Below are 21,889 nucleotides of genomic sequence, written 5' to 3'. Positions count from 1 at the left end.
TCCGTCCCCTAGACCTTCTGATAAGAAGCATCGAGCTCCTCCACCATGTCTCAAAGAAAGAGACAACCTCCTCAACCACCAATAAGGCACCTAACCTCTCTCCCTAAATGTTAGAAGTTCCACACGTTATGATCCACTATAATAGAAAATCATGACACAGTTTAAGGCAGTGTGGAACCATGTTATTTCTCAGGACTTTACTGCTTGGGATGACAGTGGCGAGGAAAAACTTATAGGGAGTTTTTCCTCGCCACTGTCGCCTTTGGCTTGCTCATTAGGGTTCTGGACCCATAGTATTGTTAACCTTTTAAATCCTGTAAAGCGCTTTGTGACAACATGTGTTGTGAAAAGCGCTATACAAATAAACTTTGATTTGATTTGATTTGATTTGATTTGACATCGGCAGTTCGTGTTTTCAAAACAAGCTTGGACCCAGCATGTCTGCAATATCTCCCATCTCCCATCCCACCGCTTGGCAGAAACAGAAAGATCAAGAGGAACCTATCAGTTAGTCTACATCTAACCTGCAGGATGTAAAATACGAGTCAGAACAGAAAGTGCCCAGGTTACTAAGTCAGTGCTAACATTAATCAATTTCATTAATGAATGAACAGATGTTATAGTTTATTTGAATGATTCTGACCAATTTGTAATTTGTGGTGATGTTAATATTCATGTTGGAAATCCCAGGAACAGCTATGCCAAGGAACTCTTCATCATATTGGACTGTTTTGGGCTCTCACAGCATGTGGCAGAGAGCACGCACTGTCACACTCTGGGTTTGGTTATCTCACAGGATGTGAACATCTGTGAACATGCCGCCTCAGTTGACGATGTAACTTAAGATCATTACAGATCATTGCTTTGTGTGGGCCTCACTAGAAGTCAAGACCAGATGCATTAGTTGTAAGACATTTAAAAAGAGAAACAACTATACTTTTTGAGCAAAATGTGCAAGGTACCATGCAAAGCATCCTGTCTGTGGATGCTACTGGAATGCTAAATTCAGGTGGCATAAAACCAGACAATGATCCAGACAGAAATGTTAAAACATAAGGTTGCAATAATGCAAAGCTAAACAGTCCATTATCTCCAGCATTATCGACATTAACATGTCCAGTTGCAAAATACCGTTCATCGTAGTTCACAAACAAGTCTACCTACACATATGGCTCATGAATTAGTATCAGTTCAGTAATACACTAAAATCAACAATATCAGACAAGCCTTTAATATGTGTACACTAATGAACACGGGTCGTCTCCAACACATAAAGATGTTGTGGTTAAAATAGCTCGGTTTGCTATTAACAATGACATTTTACATGATAATGAGTTACTGCAGACAAAACATCTGAAAGCACAAATTAAAAATGCAAATTACAGACCCATTTCAAATCTGCCACTCATTAGTAAAATCACTGAAAAAAAATTAAAAAATTAAGTCTTCAAGTAACTGCAAAGACAAATTTCACTCAGGATTTCAATAGTACTAAGACTACTCTAATTAAGGTAATAATGACCCTCATTTAAAGCTTCAGAAAAGTATCAGTTTTACAACTCCTTGATCTGAGGGCTACCTCTGATACCATTGACCACAAAAGACTTGGAGGTGGGTTGGGAACAGTCCAGAATCAGTTCAGTTCATACCTGCAAGGCAGGGATTCTGTTGCCAATATAGAAAATATTTTTTCTGAAAGCAGGTTAGTGACTTGTGGTGTCCTCCAGAGTTTGGTTTTTGGGCTGTTCTTATACAGCTGTGAGGATAACACTTACTTTACACTTGACCCTTACTTACTTTACACTTGACCCTTACTTACTTTACACTTGACCCTTTCCCCAAACAACTTTGGTCCCCCTCAACTCACATTTAGGGACCTTAAGCACTTCACCAATTGGATGGGCCAATACTTTCTGCAGTTGAGAAACACAGCAAGAAGAGGCACAGGATCTTTTATGTAACGAACTTTGTATTGCCACTGTATATGAAACAGATGGTCATGACCTTTGTGACTTCCTCAGATGCATACACATACACTTATACATGTACACACACAAACTGTCAAGTTGTCCTAAAACTGCACTGAATTTCATCTCTCTCTCTCTCTCTCTCTCTCTCTCTCTCTCTCTCTCTCTCTCTCTCTCTCTCTCTCTCTCTCTCTCTCTCTCTCTCTCTCTCTCCATCAGCTGAAGCAGCTGGACAAGGCAGCCGCCGCTGCTCACACGTATTTCCAGGCGAACCCCGAGCATGTGGAGATGATCCAGGACTTGGAGCAGTACAAGGCACTGGAGGGGGTGGAAGAGAAGCACTTCATCGACCGAGAGGCTCGCCCACATCAGGCAAGTGACCTTTGACCTCAATGAAATGGAGTTAGGGCATTGTACATATTACATTGCATCTCTTCAGTCAGGGCAATGCATCAGGAAGGATTATGGGATGTGAAGCAGAGAGCATCATTGATGAATTAGCATTCCAGAAGCTGAGAGTGAAGCACCTTTGTGCCAAGTGAAACAATTGGACCATTATGTCTATGGACTACTCCCAAAGCAAACTAGGTCATGCCCGACAGTCCATTTTGTCTAAGGCAAAGTGATATTGGGAACTCCAACCATGTTCAAGAATAAGTTGTATGTTTCAGCACCACCTACAGTAAGTTTTGACTGAGTGAAAAAGCTCCCACACCATGCCAGATTATTTAACGGATCATGTTTTGAAAACTCTTCAAACCATAGCCCAGTTTCGTCATGAAGATTGCCCAATGTGCTCTCTGGAGGTGTAGGCTGGGCACATGAAGTGAAAGGCCTGTATATTTTTAGAGGATTTCAAGTGCAGATGGCCAAAGGTTCATCATTCATCTGCTTGTGCGTAGGAAGCTTACGGTGGAAAGCATTGGTAATGACTACACAGCCAATCTAACCTAATCTGGGCCTGATGTGTAACGTAGTGCAACCTGTCTGAGTGAAGCTACTGTTGATGGATTCCCTGTTGTCTCCATTTATCTGGCTGGCATCTAAGTCCTTCCTTATATTTTTAATGAAATTGCAAAACGCTGGCACACTTACAGTGTCGGGAGGTTTAGAGGTGAAAACATCCTGCAGAAATGAACCGCCAATCCTGAACCGCGGAGAAGAAGCACTGTGTTTGCCAGTCGATGACTGATCGGCAAGACTTGGCTGCCGATTGTCTCAGCTACACCCTGAGAGGTGCAGATGTAAGACCTTCTCCCCCGTGTGTGCAGAGGGCCTTCTCTGCGGGGGTGAAGCTGTACGATAAAGGAGAGTACGGACGCGCCGCGACGCTCTTCGAGCAGGCCCTGGCCGAGTACTACCAGGCAGACGTGAAGTGTCGAGCCCTGTGTGAGGGGCCCCAGCACTTTGAGGAACAGGACCACGCCCTCTACCGTTACAGTCTCTATGAACTCATTTCAGGTGACTGCACGCCTCCCACACAAAACCTGGACACGGGTTTTGGTCTTTCCTTGTACGGCAGCAGAATTGTGGCGCCTAAAACGTTGCAACAAACCTTAAAAGAACAAAGCAAAGTTATTTGTTTTCTTGCATTGTCAATGCCTTTGAGCTAATCTAGGAATGAGCTAATCTAGGAATGCCTTAGCTTCCTGTCGGAGAGTAACTGGGAGTCCACACTCAAAGAGCAGGCTTCATGTTTCTTGACCTTGGGTTCATTCTGTGGGGTTCATCATTTTTTCTTTAATTTTTCCAGACTTTCATGTGTGTTATATAAGCCTATCCACGTCATATTCTCTAAATCAAAGGCAGCCGTGTGAAAATGCCCTACCCCGTGGCCCTGCCATGTCACAGGCCTTTAATTAACCCAGAGCAGAGCCTTGTGGGATGACGTCTAGCCACATTTAACGGCGCAGCTGGAGTGGTGTGACGATAGTTTGGGTGCTTCGTTCACGGAGATCACCATTCGAGAGGGATGGGCAGGCTGGAGATGACCCCAACCCCCCCCCCAGTGGTCTGTAGTACTACTTGAGCTGTGAAGCACAAAGCCATGATTACAGCACACTACTCCCAGTGGTGGCCCACCAGACTGTGACAGTGACAGACAGAATGAGCTGAGCTGATGTGGTTTAATGAGTCGATGTAGAGCTGAGTTTCACTCCCCTGTGTCTCCCCTGTGTCTCCCCTGTGTCTACCCTGTGTCTCCCCCGTGATGGGGGTTTGGATTGGATTTCTGCCTCCTAGATCACTACACGCAAATCCTGCACTGTCAGCACGAGTGCGTGCGGGACCTGGCCACGCGACCCGGCCGCCTCTCGCCCATGGAGAACTACCTGCCTCTGCACTACGATTATCTACAGTTCGCCTACTTCCAAGGTAACCTGCCACATGGGCCTGAGCCCGCCCCCGTGGGCCTGAGCCCGCCCCCATGGGCCTAAGCCTGCCCCCATGGGGCCGAGCCCGCCCCCACGGGAATGAGGTGCTCCCCACTTTAACAAGAGCAAACGTTCATGTAAAAATGGAACATAAACCGCCGTTCCGACATATAAATCTTCAAACAAGTCCCACACTGTTCATTTCATGTGAGCCACATGCTGTGCTTAAATTTATATCAGCTCAAGGCAGGTTTTGTGGTGTGGAAAAACCATGCAGATGATGTGGGTTTGGCCGGACTGTGAAGAACCTGCTTGTTTTAACATTGCCTTGTTTAAAGTGTTCACATATGTACGGGATGTGAATTGAAGCTTATTTTGTGTAGCTACTGTATACTATTTAGTCAAACTATGGAAAATGATTAAGGACTTGAGCTTTAGCAGAGTGAAGAAATGTGATTTCACATCTTTGTGAAAAATGTAAAATGCAATCAAAACTCAATTAATATCACTTTTGCTTCTGTCAGCTGTGAAACATGAACATATTTTTCCAGACAACTGTTTGCTGTGTGCAAATCACCACATTTTAAATCCTTTACATCTGATTTAGGTACTAATACCAATATCTCAAAGAAGGAGTCCTGTTTAATTATACCTGAAGTGATTTTAAACTGTAAACATGTTTAACTAGTAAACTAGGACAACTGTTTGTGTATGACTACATGCCCATGTGTGTGTGGGTTTGTTTGTGTGTGCGTGCACATGTGTTTGTGCATTTATATCTTTGCGAGTGTGTGTGTGTGTGTGTGTGTGTGTGTGTGTGTGTGTGTGTGTGTGTGTGTGTGTGTGTGTGTTTGTGTGTGTGTATGTGTGGATGTGAAGAAACCTGGTTCTGTTTCTGTCAAAAGTTATTTGCTATTTCCACTATCTGAGTCCAGGGTCTGATCCTCTGTGGTCACTGTGCTGGAACGTATGTGCTTAGAGTTACGTGTGATACGTTTCTGAACACCCACACCCCCCCTCAGAAGAAAAAACTTACTGCCTCAGTTACTACTGAGGAAAAAAGTGATTCTGTAGACACTGGATACAAGCAGCCTCATAAAATTAACAACATGCACTCTCACTCTCTCTCTCCCCCTCCCTGTCTTTCTCTTCCCATCCCCCTCACTCTCTCCCTCTCCCTCTCTCTCTCTTTCTCTCCCTCCATATCTCCCCTCTTGTCCCCCTCCCCCTCTCTGTCTCTCTCTCCCTCCCCCTCTTTCTGTCCCCCCATTTCTCTCTCCATCTCTCTCTCTCTCTCTCTCTCTCTCTCTCTCTCTCTCTCTCTCTCTCTCTCTCTCTCTCTCTCTCTCTCTCTCTCTCTCTCTCTCTCTCTCTCCCCTCCCATTCTCAGTGAACAAACTGGAGGAGGCTCTGGCCTGTGCTTTGACCTACCTGTTGTTCCATAATGGAGAGGAGTTCATGACTGAGAATATGGAGTACTATGCCGACATGCTGGGTCACGGGGGCAAGCCTCGCCAGGTGAATCATGGGTCACCCTTTACTCCCACTTACATAATATTAGCTTTAAATGAATACAACAACAAATACAGCATGTTTCAGAACCAGTTGTATAATCAAGAACTACAAGCACGATCCAGTAAAGATAAATCATAGCGGAGCATAAAAAGAGCGGATCAAATCAGGGGAAATATTCAACACATGGCAGAACAATGAAACAAACAGCAGGAAAGCCAAGAACTGCCCCTGCGGTGGAGAAGCACTCCGAGAGCAGGACTGTGCTCCACGCCTGCAAACCATGCGGGAAACAACGCCGTTCTAGCCAAGCGTGAAAACTCCACTTTCCACTCACACACGATGGTGCTTACAGTGTTTCGTTCCTATCCTGTACTGTAAATGATACAGTGCACATAGCTTATTGGTGAGCAGGCCAGCAGCTGAGGGAGATGTGTGTAGGAGGAATTGAACTGGGAACTGACCTCTTTACCGAGTCACTGAGGACTTAAATATGCTGATGAATGAATAATAGATGAATAAATGTGTTTTTGAAATTAACCTATTTGTTCTCGCATGAAGACAGACACTACAACGCACACGCTGGGAATGTGAGTAGGCTGTGAGGGGGTTTGTGCTTTTGAAGTCCCAGTGACTGACCAGTACCAGTTAGAGACTGGGGTTTGTACTGAGGGCTTGTCGGTCCCAGGATGCCAGACGGGACACGTGTGCTGGTCCTTGGCACGTAGCCCCTACTGTATCTGCTGTTTTTGGGGATGTCCTGCTGCTCCCTGCTTGGGTGTTAGACTGCAAAATGACACGTAGTGTAACTCGGCAGGCCGTCGGAGTCGCGCGGTCGCAGCTGCCAAGGTAATTTCGTCCTGTCACTTTTGTGTTTATGCGTCATCTACTTTATCCAGCATTGTGAAATTCAGAATGGAACACATTCATTCGCATGTAAAGCCGGGACACTGAAAGCACGCCTTACAGGCATGTGACTCTTCCTCCTGATCGGGACAGAGGGACTGGCTTGGCTGGCAGTGGCCACCCTGCTGTTGTGCCCTGTCTCTGGCCCTGCGAGTCCTAACTGCCTGCAGACCTGTCGGCTGGCAGTGGAGTGAAGTCTGCCAGAAGGCCCTGCATTTCAGGAAGGAGGGGGGGGGGGGGGGGTGTTGTGTCCTGATGGTGAAATATCCCAGCACTCATTGAAACTATTTCAGAGTTGTTTACTTTACCATTACTGACGAGAGGTGGGCAAAATTTGCCAAAACCACAAATGCTACCGGCTGCAGTGCTTTCATACTGCTCACAATAGCAGCCTTCTCCCCTCGCCACCGTAGGAGGGGTCCAGGACGACCCCCCCACCCCCAATTCTGCACCGGCGCGACTTCAAAAAGGGGGGCGCTCCATCCCTGTCAGAGTGGCTCTGTGTAAAGGGGTCTGGGAGTGGCTAAGAGGAGAGAAAAAACGTTCCTCTCATGCGTTCCTCTGGGTTATCACAGCATTTCTGAGAGATGGAAAAGTCTTTCCAATAGAAATATTCCCAACTATAAACAATCATCGGCCAAATATGGTTTGCGTGTTTTCAGCGTTGCTCATTACCGATCATTTTGCCCATCTTTAATGGCCTACATTTAAATTACTAATTTAAACTAATTTAGGTCTGATTTGCTTCTCACTTTCGTTTAGCACAGATGCTATAGAGCTGAAATGATCAGCTTTTCTTCCCCATGAGCACAGGCGATGTGAGATCGAAGCTCTACTCCGCATGAGCACAGGCGATGTGAGATCAAAGCTCTCCTCCGCATGAGCACAGACGATGTGAGATCGAAACTCTCTTCTCCATGAGCACAGGCGATGTGAGATCAAAGCTCTTTTCCGCATGAGCACAGGTGATGTGAGATCAAAGCTCTCTTCCCCATGAGCACATGCGATGTGAGATCGAAGCTCTCCTCTGCATGAGCACAGGCGATGTGAGATCGAAACTCTCTTCTCCATGAGCACAGGCGATGTGAGATCAAAGCTCTTTTCCGCATGAGCACAGGCGATGTGCGATCTAAGCTCTCTTCCCCATGAGTACAGGCGATGTGAGATCAAAGCTCTCTTCCCCATGAGCACAGGCGATATGAGATCAAAGCTCTCTTCAGCATGAGCACAGGCGATGTGAGAACTAAGCTCTCTTCAGCATGAGCACAGGCGATGTGAGATCTAAGCTCTCTTCCCAATGAGCACAGGCGATATGAGATCAAAGCTGTCTTCCCCATGAGCACAGGCGATATGGGATCGAAGCTCTCCTCCGCATGAGCAAAGGCGATGTGAGATCAAAGCTCTCTTCCCCATGAGCACAGGCGATGTGAGATCAAAGCTCTCTTCAGCATGAGCACAGGCGATGTGAGATCAAAGCTCTCTTCCCCATGAACACAGGTGATGTGAGATCAAAGCTCTCTTCCCCATGAGCACAGGCGATGTGAGATCAAAGCTCTCTTCCCCATGAGCACAGGCGATGTGAGATCAAAGCTCTCTTCAGCATGAGCACAGGCGATGTGAGATCAAAGCTCTCTTCCTCATGAGCACAGGCGATGTGAGATCAAAGCTCTCTTCCTCATGAGCACAGGCGATGTGAGATCAAAGCTCTCTTCCTCATGAGTACAGGTGATGTGAGATCAAAGCTCTCTTCCTCATGAGCACAGGCGATGTGAGATCAAAGCTCTCTTCCTCATGAGCACAGGCGATGTGAGATCAAAGCTCTCTTCCCCATGAGCACAGGTGATGTGAGATCAAAGCTCTCTTCCCCATGAGCACAGGCGATGTGAGATCAATGCTCTCTTCCCCATGAGCACAGGCGATATGAGATCAAAGCTCTCTTCCCCATGAGCACAGGCGATGTGAGATCAAAGCTCTCTTCCTCATGAGCACAGGCAATGTGAGATCAAAGCTCTCTTCCTCATGAGCACAGGCAATGTGAGATCAAAGCTCTTTTCCTCATGAGCACAGGCGATGTGAGATCAAAGCTCTCTTCCTCATGAGCACAGGCGATGTGAGATCAAAGCTCTCTTCCCTTCACTTTGCAGGAGGCCGTTCAGTATTTGGAGCGACACAAGCAAGAGTCAGAGCTGCTTCTCATCGGCACGGCAACGATGGGCCTAGCCTATACTGAAGGGGTGAGTACACTTCAGTGTCCCGCACAGTGCTGACCTGGAGGAGACCGCCTCCCACTCCCCGCTCAGACGTGCAGAGAAATCGGTGCTGAAGTGTTTTCATGTGTGGACTGTCCTGCGGAGATTGACCTCTAGATGCAGTAAAAGAACGTCTGAATTTATTCACTTTGTGTATTTATACGCTGAAGTCTTTTTTGATTTGTTTTGGGGAAGGCCCTAATGGATCATTCTAGAATTTATTTTACTTCACAGGCAGATAATGACATTCGCAAAGTGACCAACCGAATATGAGCATATCTGACACAACTAATACATTATTTGAATACAGAGTGCATTCTGGGGATCTCCCTCCTGCCGTGCTGGCAATTTGTGGCCAAGACTGATAGAATTTTATAATACAATTATGATTCTCAAAGTTACTTAAATCATCGCAGCTAGTCCAATTTCCTTGCTCTCTGACTCCCTGACATAATGTAGTTGTAACAGGCCTGTTTTTCCGGCTCATTCTACAACAGGTGTCTCAAAAGCAGAAAAATTGTAGGCCTGGTTTACAGTGCCCCCTCGTGGGAAGCTGTCACACTGCAATGCCAGTTGAACTAGGTGGCTGTGGTTTTATTGCCAGGTTTACATGCATAACCACATGGAATATGCATCCTCATCCTGTTTTTGTTTGTTTGTTTGTTTATTTACCTGTTAGAACTACTGGAACAGCCCAGGAGGAAGAGACAACACAGATAGGTATACATCACTCTGTTCACTGGTTCCCACTGTCCACTGGTAACAGCAGAGGCTGAACAGCTGTGCTTTGGTGATCATGCCAGACTTGTCGTTTCCAGGATCCCCTCAGGGACGGACGGTGAGGTGGAGTACGTGCCCATCTCAGAGAAGCGGAACACATCAATGACCGTGCTGCATGAGCCCAGGGAAGGTGGGTCAGTGCGACGCCCTGCCTGTGACCTGCCTGTGACCTGGAAGTGGTTATCAACACCTGTAGCACTGAGCCTCAGCATGTGTGTGTGTATGTGTGTGTGTGTGTGTGTGTGTGTGTGTGTGTGTGTGTGTGTGTGTGTGTGTGTGTGTGTGTGTGTGTGTGTGTGTGGCGTCTGCACAGGGGGCCCTTTGTTATATGACGGTGTGCGCCTGGTGCTGAACTCAGATGATCTTAACGGAACTCAGAGGGCGGTATTTGATGATGTAATTTCTCAAGACCAGTGTTTGGAACTAAAGCACCTGGCACATGTAAGTGCACTACGCCTGCGCTCACTAATCTCAATGTCTCCTACGATCCTGTTAGCGCTCACAGTGCATTTGGAGTGCTGTAAATGGGACCTTATATCTGGTACTGTGCCAGCTGTTTGATGCGGATTAAAAATATTCCACTTCTGGGGCCAGAACATATCTGACAACACATGAAATCACATTCCCAACAGAAACCAAACTGCTTACAGGCAACAAAGATCATGATGACCTAAACCGATCATATTCCAGAAGAGAAACAAATGAATAAAACATCACTTAGGTTGCCAAATATTGTCAATTGCTTTAATAAAGAATGTTTTTTGTCTGTGTTTACACTGCTTGTTGGACACCTTCTACTGGGTGTGGGAATAGAAACAGAGCTCTCCGTCAGAATGGTTTTGTTGTTTGTTCATTTGTTTTTTCAATTACTGATGTTACTTACATCTGTCATGTGTGCAACAGCGAAAAGCAAGCTTTACTTAACACATTACCAGGGTCGCATGGCTCTACTAACGGCTATTACCCTTTATTATGTTTCACTGGCAGACTACAACCATCGCTGGAGATGGCTATAGAGGCAAAATGTCCCCTCACACACCAAATGAAAAATTTGAAGGGACAACTGTGCTGAAAACTTTGCAGGTTTAATTTTAATTTAAATCTTTTGATGTGGTCTTTTTCATATATTACAACTGTGATGTATCCTTTCTTGCCATTTTACTTCTAATTTTTAAAGGGCAACCAGCCCGGTTGCTAATGGTTTATTTGTGGTTTGCAGTACGGTTACGAGGGACGCGTCCCTTTAACAAGCGCCCGCCTCTTCTACGATATCAGCGAGAAGGCTCGGCAGATCATCGAGTCTTACTTCATACTCAACTCCACCCTATATTTCTCATACACTCATCTGGTGTGCCGTACAGCAATTCCAGGTACATTGCGCTACGTGACCATAGCAGACTGTGACAAAGCCGTGGTCCTGATACCATTGTCAGGTTCCGTTCAGTTGTGTCAGAACCTTTGGAATGCTGAGTCATCTTTTTTCCACCAATCACCTAAGGTCAACAAGAGCTGAGGAATGACCTCAGCCATCCGATCCATGCTGATAACTGTCTACTGGACCCTGAAGCCAGCGAGTGCTGGAAAGAGCCTCCTGCATACACCTACCGAGACTACAGGTAGAAACGTGTCTGGGCATATTTCAGGCAAGGATTTCTCACATATCCATTTAAGCCTAAGGTCAAGACTGGTCAATAGCAGCTGAGGTAGGGGACATTACTATTGGACAGACCAAATCCTCTCTTTGGATTTAAGGTATTCTGCTTACTGAGAAATCCTGCTTCATGACATTACCCCCTCTGTCACTGGGACGGCACTTTGTGTAAAAAACTTTTTAGTAGTTGTATCTGTTGCTCCGTTTATAGATTATGCAGCGATCTTCTGGTTTGTTCCTTCTAGTGCCTTGCTGTATCTAAATGGTGATTTTGATGGCGGAGAGTTCATATTTACTGAAATGGATGCTAAAACAGTCACAGTACGTAAATTGCTGTAATGGTATATAGGCGTTAACTTTGAGACACGACATGCTTGCATGACTGAGTGCTCCTTCACTCCTCTGTTCCTGTTCTAGGCATCGGTGAAGCCAAGTTGTGGGAGGATGGTTGGTTTCTCCTCTGGCGGCGAGAACCCACATGGCGTGCGTGCCGTCACCAGAGGGCAGCGGTGTGCCTTGGCAATCTGGTTCACACTGGATCCTCTCTACAGGGAACTGGTGAGCAAGTTGCAGCTACTGTTCTCACAGTTCACCTCAGGTTTCCACAGCCCTGTGGTGGTTTTATGGCAAGACATAACATGGAGGTACTGGGGTGGTGTGGTGTGGTGACGTTACAGTTGTGGAACATACATTTTAATGAAGAGGAAGACCAACACCTTCTGTGGCTTAGGTGTCTTCAGACTGCCAGATTACATGTTGGGACAAACTCCACTACATTGTTCAGACCCAGTCATACTTTCTTCATATCTGCTCTGTGACCATTGTTATTGCCTTTAAGCAGCACCAAATTAGGAAAATCCTAAAACTTAATGTGTTCATCATATTCATTCTGCAAAAAATGTTAATTACATATAAACTAGTTATTGGGAAAAATAAAATAAGTTTGCTTGATTTGCAGGAGAGACTTCAAGCGGATGAGGTCATTCAAGCTTTGGAAAACCAGCTTCACTGGGCTCAAGATCACATTAACCCAAAAGATGAGTTATAGTTCAGGAGCCCTTGTGAGCCAGAGGCAGCCTTTCATTCAGAATTCAGTTCAGAATTCAGCCTTTCATTCAGAATTCAGTTTCTATTTATGATCAGAACCGTTTGGATTTTTTGCACTGTTTGATTTGAAAGTGTGTCACTTTGTTTCAGTTTCTGAGAATATAAACTTTAGTGTGCATATCAGGTCACTTTTTCGTTCATACTTTCCTATGACATGAACTGGTTTGCATCACACGGATCTGAGGGTATGAACTTGTACCTTTTAGAACAAGTCAAAAGTAAACAGTATGGGTACATGGGTATGTACAGTGTACTGTATAGTAAAATATACAGCAGAAAATGTCCTTTTCAGATGTGTGTGTGTAGGGGGGGGATTGGCTGGTTTACATCAAATATGTACAGTATGTTTCAGATTATATGAAAATTAATTTTGTGTTTACTGTATTTGCTTTGGTGGGACTGCTTGTGTTTAATCACCAGTCTCTGATTTAACCTCATACCATCAATATATAGTGCACTGTTCCTTTGTCTTTATCCAGAATAGTTAATGTGTCTCATGGTTGTAGAGAACTGTTTACATTACTGACTCAACACTGTGGTATGCTCTGATCATAAATATCCACCATAGCATGTGTCAGCATTTGATGATAGGATCTTTTTTAATAAAAGATACTTTTTATTCCTGTTTCAAGGAATTTTAACTTAAGTGTGGCATGTAAAGGGTCCTTTATTTTTTAATAATAAAGAATATGTATTTACAGTCTGTATCTGTGTGATTGAGTGCTGTTTGTACTGTAAGTTTAATCTTTCACAGTTTACAGTTTAGGTCATATTTTATTTTCAAAAAGGAGGACAGACAATGTATTTTTGTACTTTTTAAGCTTGTCCCGATCCGATGTTTGGATCGGATCGGGCGCCGATATTTGCAAAATATGCGTATCGGTATCGGATCGGCAGCCACGAGATCCAGACTCCCGATCCAGTTTTTGAAAGTCCGATCCGGGTTGTTCAGCGCATCCATTTAGATAATCCATTCCAGTTTTTGTTGTGTTTTCGCCAGTGAGAGTAAAATCCGGTCCGCATTTTCCAGCACACCTTCAGCACACGACCATATTGTAGCGTGTAGTGCGGAGGATTGATTAAAGGAACGAGCCATTTTTGAACACTTGCTTTCTTTATTAAGAAGCAGCCCTCTCTTTAACACAAAGGGGCAATGCTCGTGAGCTCGGACTGCACATACATTGAATGGGTGCGGGTTATCGAATGAGTACGGACACACGGGGGTGGTAGGTTTGACAGGCACATTAAAAACACTCATACATACATCAATTAAAAGCTTACATTGTACAGACACATTAATCACATAGCATTTTATCACAAGTACATTACAGACATTATAACACTAAACTTAGCGACCAAATATGACACGAAAGGGATTATGGGAATAGTACCGCCCTCCTAGCGGTCCCACGCTACACAGCCCCCCCCTTAAGGGTCAGACGTCCCGGCGACCCCCCAGCCCCGAACCACAAAATCATTCAAGTGACCCGGTAGCCGCCTATTTCTAGTGGGTCTAACCTCAGAATTAACATCAACGGCCACATCATTAGGCTCAACGATGGGTACAGGAACACTTGTACACAGAACAACATCGTTAACATCAGAACTAAGCACATTGTCGATAACATCATGGTCATTCTCGTTCACGCCTGGTGTGACACGGAGAGATGGCTGCGCCGTCGCATCGTCCCGCAAATTTCCACTTGCCAGTTTGGGCCTGTACGGCGCTAGGCGGTCACGGTGCACCACCAACTTGCGCCTGTTCTATCGTATTCGGTACACCACCTCACCTAATCTCGTCAGTACCGTACACGGACCCACCCAGGCGGACTGTAGCTTCGGGCACAGCCCTCTCTTTCTTACCGGGTTGTACAGCCACACCTCCGTGCCCACCGTGAACACCTCACCGAAACATTTCTCGTCATATGCCCTCTTCTGTTTACTGCAAGCAAGAGAAATATTATTGCGAGTCAGCCCATGAACAGTGGCAAGTGATTGTCTCAAGTCTTTAATATAAACAGGCAGCGAGCTATTCAGGTCAGGGTCGGGGTCCCCGAAAGCTAAGCACACGGGTGCTAAGCACACGGGTGTCTCTACCGAGCATTCCTGGACAGCTGACCTACAAGCTAAAAGTACCACCGGCAAATGCCTGTCCCAGTCCTTTTGCCTGTCCCAGTCCTTTTGCTGTTTGTCAGTGATGATCGCCAGTTGGCCCACCAGAGTGCAATTAAAACGCTCCACGAGGCCATCACACTGCGGGTGGAGCGGCGTAGTCCGAGTCTTTTTTATGCCTAGTAAACGGCAGACCTCTTTCATTACCTCCGACTCAAAGTTCCTCCCTTGATCACTATGAAGCGACTCAGGCATCCCGAAGCGGCAAAAGAACTCGTTAACCAGGGTGGATGCGGTCGTAACCGTGCTCTGATCAGGCACAGCGAAAGCCTCGGGCCACTTGGTGAAGTAGTCCATGGCTACCAAGACAAAACGGTTACCAGATTCAGATGTCGGAAACGGCCCCATTACGTCGGAAACGGTCCCATTACGTCCACTGCGACTCTTTCCATAGGGCGGCCTGAAGTCATGGGCTGTAGCGGTGCGTGGGATCGTCTTTGCGGGCCCTTTTTGGCGGCACAGCTGTCACAGCAATGTACGAATAGCTCAGTATCAGTGTTGCAGCCGGGCCAGTAGAAAAGCTGGCGGAGTCTGCGCAGCGTCTTGGTTACGCCGAAGTGACCCGCGCCAGGGGCCCCATGGACCCCCCGTAGCACCATACACCTAAGTGACGCTGGAACAACAGTTTGAATTAGTTCGCGGCCACTCGACGGGTCGGACCAGATCCTTTTTAGCACGTCGCTCTTTAGGCACAAGCTTTCCCAGTTGGAACGCAGTGCTTTTGCTATAGTGCCTAAGCCCGACACAACATCCCAGCCTGGGTATTCGTTCGCCGTCAAGAACGGTATTGCCCAGCCTATCTCTGGGTCCTCCAATTGCGCCGTCGCGACTTGCTCGTTCGACAGGGACTCGATTTGTTCGTTTAGACCAGCAGTGTTAGTTACAGCTGCGCATGTAGGCGCCATGGTGGCATTCGCATCCGCCCTGTCACAGTATTTACAACCATGTTCGGCGCATGGCCTACGGGAGAGCGCATCTGCGTTACCATGCGCGCGTCCGGGCCGGTGTTTGATGACGAAGTCAAACTCTTGCAGCCGTGTTAGCCAGCGCGCTAGTTGGCCCTCGGGTTCCCTAAAGTTGACCAACCATTGTAGTGACGCGTGATCCGAACGCAGTTCAAAGCTCACGCCATAGACGTACGGCCGAAAATGACCCAGCGACTCCACCACTGCCAGGAGCTCGCGTCGAGTTACACAATAGTTTCTCTCTGTTTTGGACAAGCGCCTGCTAAAATACGCGATCACTCTCTGAGCCGTCCTGCAGCTGCGACAGGATCCGAGTTCACGATAAATGGTAGCGAAAAATTAGGGAACGCCAGAATCGGTGCGCCGCACAGAGAGCGTTTTAAGCCCCGAAATGCTCGGTCCGCGGCGGCTGACCATAGGAACTTAGCCCCCCCCTTCGTCAGCTGGTGCAACGGTGTCACTATGTCAGCGAAACTTGGTACGAAGCGCCTGTAGTACGACGCGAACCCCAGGAAACTTCTGAGTTGTCTCACATTTTTCGGTTCAGGCCAGTCTTTCACCGCTTTGGTCTTTTCGGGGTCAGTCTCCACGCCGTCCCCACTTACTACGTGTCCTAAGAATTTTACACGTCGCTGGAGCAGATAACATTTCGCCGGGTTTAATTTTAGGTTAGCGTCTTCAATCCTTTTGAACACCAGCTCTAAGTTCTCGATCGCCGCATCGAAGTCGTTTGTGTGCACAAGGACATCATCCAAATATACGACGCATTTAGATTTAGGGATTCTGGACAGCACGCGTTCCATGAGGTGCTCGAACGTGGCCGGCGAATTGCAAAGACCGAACGGCAGAACTTTAAAATGCCACAATTTATTTCCTATGGAGAAAGTCGTCTTCTCCCTGTCCTTTTTAGCGAGCGGTACCTGCCAATACCCACTACGCAGGTCGAGCGAGCTGAACCAACACGAACCGGATAGGTGGTCTAGGGTATCATCGATCCTAGGAATTGGATAAGAATCCGACTTTGTGATTGAATTTAGTTTGCGGTAGTCGACACAGAACCTCCAGGTGCCGTCCTTCTTTTTAGCTAGCATGACCGGGGCAGACCAGGGACTATTAGACGGTTCGATTACGCCCGCATCAGCCATGACTTTGATTAGTTTCTCGGCCGCCGCCCGTTTTGCATGGGGCATACGGTGAGGGCGGATCTTAATCGGTTCTGCGTTACCGGTTTCAATCGCATGCTCGGTCAAGCTGGTCCTTGTGCACTCGTTTTCCGAATCCGCAAATATGTGTTTAAAACCGTCGATAATCCGTCGGAGTTCTTCGCTGTCGCGATCGGATAGCCCCTCACAGCTGCGAAAGCACATTTCGTTTATGTGATCACGTTCGGTATCGTTATGAGTACTAGTATTACCCGCCGCGCATTGCGTCGATAAGAGACGGTCACTCACCCCCTTGATGCCGCGGGTGGCTACGGGGAGCCCATTCAAAGACACGATGCCACGTTCCAGGTCGATAACAGCCCTTGTAGCCTCCAGGAAGTCCTTACCCAGGATGCACGACTCCCTGATATTGCTCACCCAGAAATGGTGTGCTTTCGGTCCCTGACCGTAGTCGACTTGCACATCAAGAGAGCCGAGCAGCTTTAGTTGCTCGCCGGATACTGTAAACAGTTCAACGTTGTTGTTTCCTGGGTCAGGTGGACGTACCTCTGCGGACACGTTCGGTTGGATCAAGGAGACTGACGAGCCCGTGTCGATCAGAGCCCACACACTTGAATCCCCAAAACTGCATTTAACCTAGCAGTCGCTGCTCCCCGCAACCTGGAACACTCTCTCGTAGGGCGTTGGATAGGACATCTACTGGCTCTGTGGCCCTTTTTCCCGCAGTTCCAGCACGCGACAGTTGAGTCCTCGGTGCCCTGGGTCACAGAGGTTCTGGGTTGATTAGCGCACCATATGCCGTTGCCGTGCGATAATATGAGCTCGACTCTTTCGGCCTCCGCCACCGCCTCGCCCAGCGATGGTGGATTAGATAGACGTACTTGCAGCTGTAGTTCATCGGGTAGGAGCGCGTCGACAAAGAAATCCAGCGCTAGTTGCATCTGAGTTTGCCCGCTGAATGCCGGGTACGCTCTTCTCACCAACGCGGCTATCTCCGCAGCCAGGACTCCCAGACGTTTGCCTCTGTTGCGTCTCCTAGTTTTCAGCCTAGTCTTAGCGGACGACTCGCACGGTTGACGGCCGAAGCGGCACCTCAGGGCTCTGACCAGCGTGTCCAGGTCCTGTCTGTCCTCCAGGGGTAGGTCAGCCAGCACCTGCAGGGCATCGTCTCGTAGGGCTAGGCTCAGGTAAAGCGCTGTCTCGGCGTTCGACCATTTGTTGTGCATAGACACGATTTCAAGCTGCGCCTCGTAAAGCGCCCAATCAACAGCGCCGTCGTAAGTTGGCAGCGCGTGACCGGCTTTGCTCGGAGGCACCCAATCAACGTGCCTGCTAGCTTGCGTTGAATTAACCGGCAGTAGAAAGCGGCGTTCCGTGGCGTCCCCCCTGTTAAAATAAGTGGGTGGACGGCGACCCTCCCCCACTACACCCCTGTCCGCGCACCGCGCGAAATTAAGAAAAGTCGGTCATAACTCCGGTCCGTCGTTAACCACACCCGTCGGTAAGCGGGGACTCACCGGCTTTTAGCCCTGTGTGGCTTATACAACATTTTCCAAAAAAATAACTTTGTAGGTGCGGCGTATTAATTACGGTAAATGTTTATTTTTTTCAATTAAACCACGTTGTCTCGGTCCACAGCGGCTGTTGTTGTTGTTGTCTGGTGACGTCATGTGCGTCCCTCAGGTGGGCGGAGCCCGTGATCCGTCTCACCTGAGGGTCGTTTGTTTGCCTATATATGTCTTGTCTTTGTACCAGTTGACCGCTGGTCATTATATCCTTAATTTGGATCTTTTGCACGGGTTTTGGTTTGCACACTTTCTATTAAACCATCCTTTTTCCCTGAGACTTGGCGTGATCGCTTCCTTTTCAGTTGCTCACACCGCCCGTCACAGAATGACCAGCCACCCTTCGGAAGCCGCTGAGTCTCTTTTTCTTTCTCCTTCGTTTGTGGTCATGTCTTGTGGTAAGTGTTTGTCTGCGTGGTCTTTTGTGAAGAGTTCCGCCGTGCTTTTGTGTTGTTTGTGGCACGGCGAGGACCAGGGCTGTCTGCCCTGGGAAAAAACTCTTCGTGTTTGTCGTTTGTTTGTTGGAAGAGCTCCGCTGTGCTCGTGTTGTGTTTGTGGCACGGTGAGGACCAGGGCAGTCTCCCTGGTAAGCTCTTCGTCTTGTGTGGTGTTAGTGTGTCCAGGTGAACGGACGTGAGGATCTGTGTGCGTGCGCGTTTGTTGTATGTTAAGTGTTTTGTGTGTGTGACGCGGTCGCCGCTCGTCACTGTCGCCTCGCTCCCCGTGTGTCATGTGTTTATGTGGGGAGTGACTGCGACTCTGAGCGGCGCGTCACCATCGTTTATGTGTAGTGCACGCCAGTATCGGTCCCGTTCGTTCAGTGTCTGCGCACTAAGTTCTGTTTGTCTAGTCTTTGTGTGCATGTTTTGTCCTAGCGTGTTAATTGTTTGCGTGTGATTCCACGCATGCTCCTCCCCTTGAATGTGTGTTTGGGGGGGGACCGGCTGTGGTCCCGTGCCATGGGGTGTGGCACGGAGGGCGTCGCTCCCGAGGGAGGCCCTGAATAGGGTAGGGCGCGTTTGTGTTTTGTTTGTATGTATGCGTGTGTGTGTGTGTGTGTGTGTGTGTGTGTTTTCTGTGCAGGTGCTTCTCCTTGGCAGTGTTCCTGGACCTTGTGGGGATCTCCACCTGGCAGGAGCCCCCTTGTGTTGTGGGGTGACCGGAGCCCGGTCATGAAGAGCCCCTCCCTAGAGGGCTGGGGCCCCCGGATGTTTGGGGACCATGGGGCTCCGGTCTGAAAAGCTTCTGCTGGAGATGGAGATCCTCCCTCCTGCCCGGGGTGACCAGGAGGCCCTTGGGGCTGCTCCCTAGCCCGCGTCGGGGGTGCTCTGGGCCTCGGTCTCTGGCGCTCCTGGGTTGGGTGGAGGAGTCCACCTTGCGATGAGAGGCCCCGGGAGGGGTTGGCTCCCCAGGAGGCTGGGGTGACCCCTAGCAGAAGGCAGGGGTCAGCTCTGGGAGGAGGTAGGTCCAGGAGGTGAAGTAGCCACGCCTTGGAGAGGTAGCCTGCACACACACACATACACGAGGGACGAGAGGAGCCGTAGCCCCTCGTCCTCACACTTGTGGGGCTCACCGGCTGAAGGCCGGTTAGGGCGTGAGGGTCCTGTGACCGACTTGGGCGTTGTTTTGTGTTGTTAACGGCCCGGTCGGTCCAGGGTCCCGCCCGGGGAGGTGAGCTGTTTAATGTTGTGTGTTTTATGTTCCAGCTCCCGGACGGCAGGAGGTGTTCCTGCCTGTCTCTGCCTTCCTGCCCCTTCGTGTTTTGTGTGCAGCCGCTGTGTGCCACACACCCAGTGGAGGGGAGTGCGGCTTGGTGGGGGGGTCTGTCACGGTGAAGCGGCCCCCTACCTGCCGCCTCCGTCCACAGCGGCTGTTGTTGTTGTTGTCTGGTGACGTCATGTGCGTCCCTCAGGTGGGCGGAGCCCGTGATCCGTCTCACCTGAGGGTCGTTTGTTTGCCTATATATGTCTTGTCTTTGTACCAGTTGACCGCTGGTCATTATATCCTTAATTTGGATCTTTTGCACGGGTTTTGGTTTGCACACTTTCTATTAAACCATCCTTTTTCCCTGAGACTTGGCGTGATCGCTTCCTTTTCAGTTGCTCACACCGCCCGTCACACACGTGGCTTTTCATTAATTTATGATATATTGTGGAATTTTGGCCTGGATTTTTTCTTATTTTTCATGTCTACACATATGTTTAGAGAATGTAGGGTCATTAAAATTTGCCTCAAAGTCATGGAAAAGTCATGGAAATTAATAGTCAAAAAAGGTGTATGAACCCTGGTGTTGGTAAAGCTGTAAGAACTTTTAATACAACCAATCTAATCAAGCATTTAGCGAAATACCACCATAAACAACAGGAAGAATTTCTAAAGAAAACCGAAGTCTTCAATTCCATATTGAAATGCTCTTTGTAAAAAAGAATCTCCCCATCATGCTCGGACTGCAGGCAGGGCAAACAGTTGGAATTGAAAGGAGTGTGTAGATGGGGATGGAGCAGAAAAATGTAGAGGAAATTAGGGAGTAGAAGGCATTTTGCTTTTTAAGTAGTTTACGATTTTTGCAATGATTTTTTTTATTTAAGCTTTGGTTTACATTTGTTCAAGAGTACAGCACTCAAGAGTACTGATGCTGTTAATAGACTATTCTACTCAGGTTGTGTGTTTTGCTTTTTAAATACAATTTACAATATTATTTGCACTTATGGCTTAAGCCTTGGTTTACTGATGCCATTTCTGTTTGTTATTTATTATTTTGTCTATTTTGAGTTTATTAATTGCTAAATAAACAGGTCAGTTTCTCCTTACCAAGCATAAACACACCTAATTCAGCTGGCTATTGTTATCAAGAGTAAACCGCTTTTCAACATGAGTTTGACAACAAAGTAAGTTTGCTAAATAACTTACCTAATACATGCTCAGATAGGCCGGTATCGGATCGGAAGTGCAAATAAATATTGGTATCGGATCGGAAGTTCAAAAAGCTGAATCGGCACATCCCTTGTAATTTTAATGCATTGTATCTGTTCAGTTATTATCTGTTCTCAAAATTTCTTGATCACAAGGACATACAAGGATACTTATCACATCTGTTTTTTTTTTCTAAACATTTGCACGAGAAATATGAATCCAGTGGTGTGTCTGAGAGGAAAGTAAATTAGCTTCTCTGTGGTCTTGTCAGAATGGTATCTGAAAAGAAAAACATTTTGATAAATTATACAATTGTATACAAGGTTATACAATACAAACCAAAGTCGGGAGGAATTAAGAGATGCATATCTTAAATGCTGTATTCTTTGTCATTATAATACTTGTCTTTCATTACAGACAATTACAGAGAAGCAATATGTAACTGACAGATAGTATTATGTACCACAACCCCAGCCTCCCCTCCCCCCACCCCAGACCTTTGACCCCACCGCCTACAGATCATTTTTAAAGAAAAAGCAGACATGAGCGGTAATGGAAAGACACACA

The 21,889-nt window shown here is 47.4% G+C and overlaps 1 protein-coding gene across 1 annotated transcript in view; it reads left to right on the top strand.

Moving 5' to 3' along the window:
• p3h2 (prolyl 3-hydroxylase 2) overlaps positions 1-13,249 on the top strand; it is a 41,104-nt gene extending 27,855 nt beyond the window's left edge. The window contains exons 2-15 of the mRNA XM_077024567.1: positions 2,187-2,339; positions 3,239-3,428; positions 4,209-4,340; positions 5,730-5,857; positions 8,902-8,991; positions 9,686-9,726; positions 9,825-9,916; positions 10,100-10,227; positions 10,774-10,869; positions 11,006-11,156; positions 11,285-11,402; positions 11,683-11,758; positions 11,855-11,995; positions 12,396-13,249. Coding sequence (XP_076880682.1) covers positions 2,187-2,339; positions 3,239-3,428; positions 4,209-4,340; positions 5,730-5,857; positions 8,902-8,991; positions 9,686-9,726; positions 9,825-9,916; positions 10,100-10,227; positions 10,774-10,869; positions 11,006-11,156; positions 11,285-11,402; positions 11,683-11,758; positions 11,855-11,995; positions 12,396-12,485 — 1,626 coding nt within the window. The 3' untranslated portion in view covers positions 12,486-13,249. The remainder of the gene's footprint in view (positions 1-2,186; positions 2,340-3,238; positions 3,429-4,208; positions 4,341-5,729; positions 5,858-8,901; positions 8,992-9,685; positions 9,727-9,824; positions 9,917-10,099; positions 10,228-10,773; positions 10,870-11,005; positions 11,157-11,284; positions 11,403-11,682; positions 11,759-11,854; positions 11,996-12,395) is intronic.
• The last annotated feature ends 8,640 nt before the right edge of the window (positions 13,250-21,889 follow it).

The sequence above is a fragment of the Brachyhypopomus gauderio genome, chromosome 12 (genome assembly GCF_052324685.1).
Source record: "Brachyhypopomus gauderio isolate BG-103 chromosome 12, BGAUD_0.2, whole genome shotgun sequence".
Taxonomy (NCBI): domain Eukaryota; kingdom Metazoa; phylum Chordata; class Actinopteri; order Gymnotiformes; family Hypopomidae; genus Brachyhypopomus; species Brachyhypopomus gauderio.
Note: the sequence above shows the minus strand (reverse complement) of the source record. Positions and strands in the feature narration are given on the sequence as shown.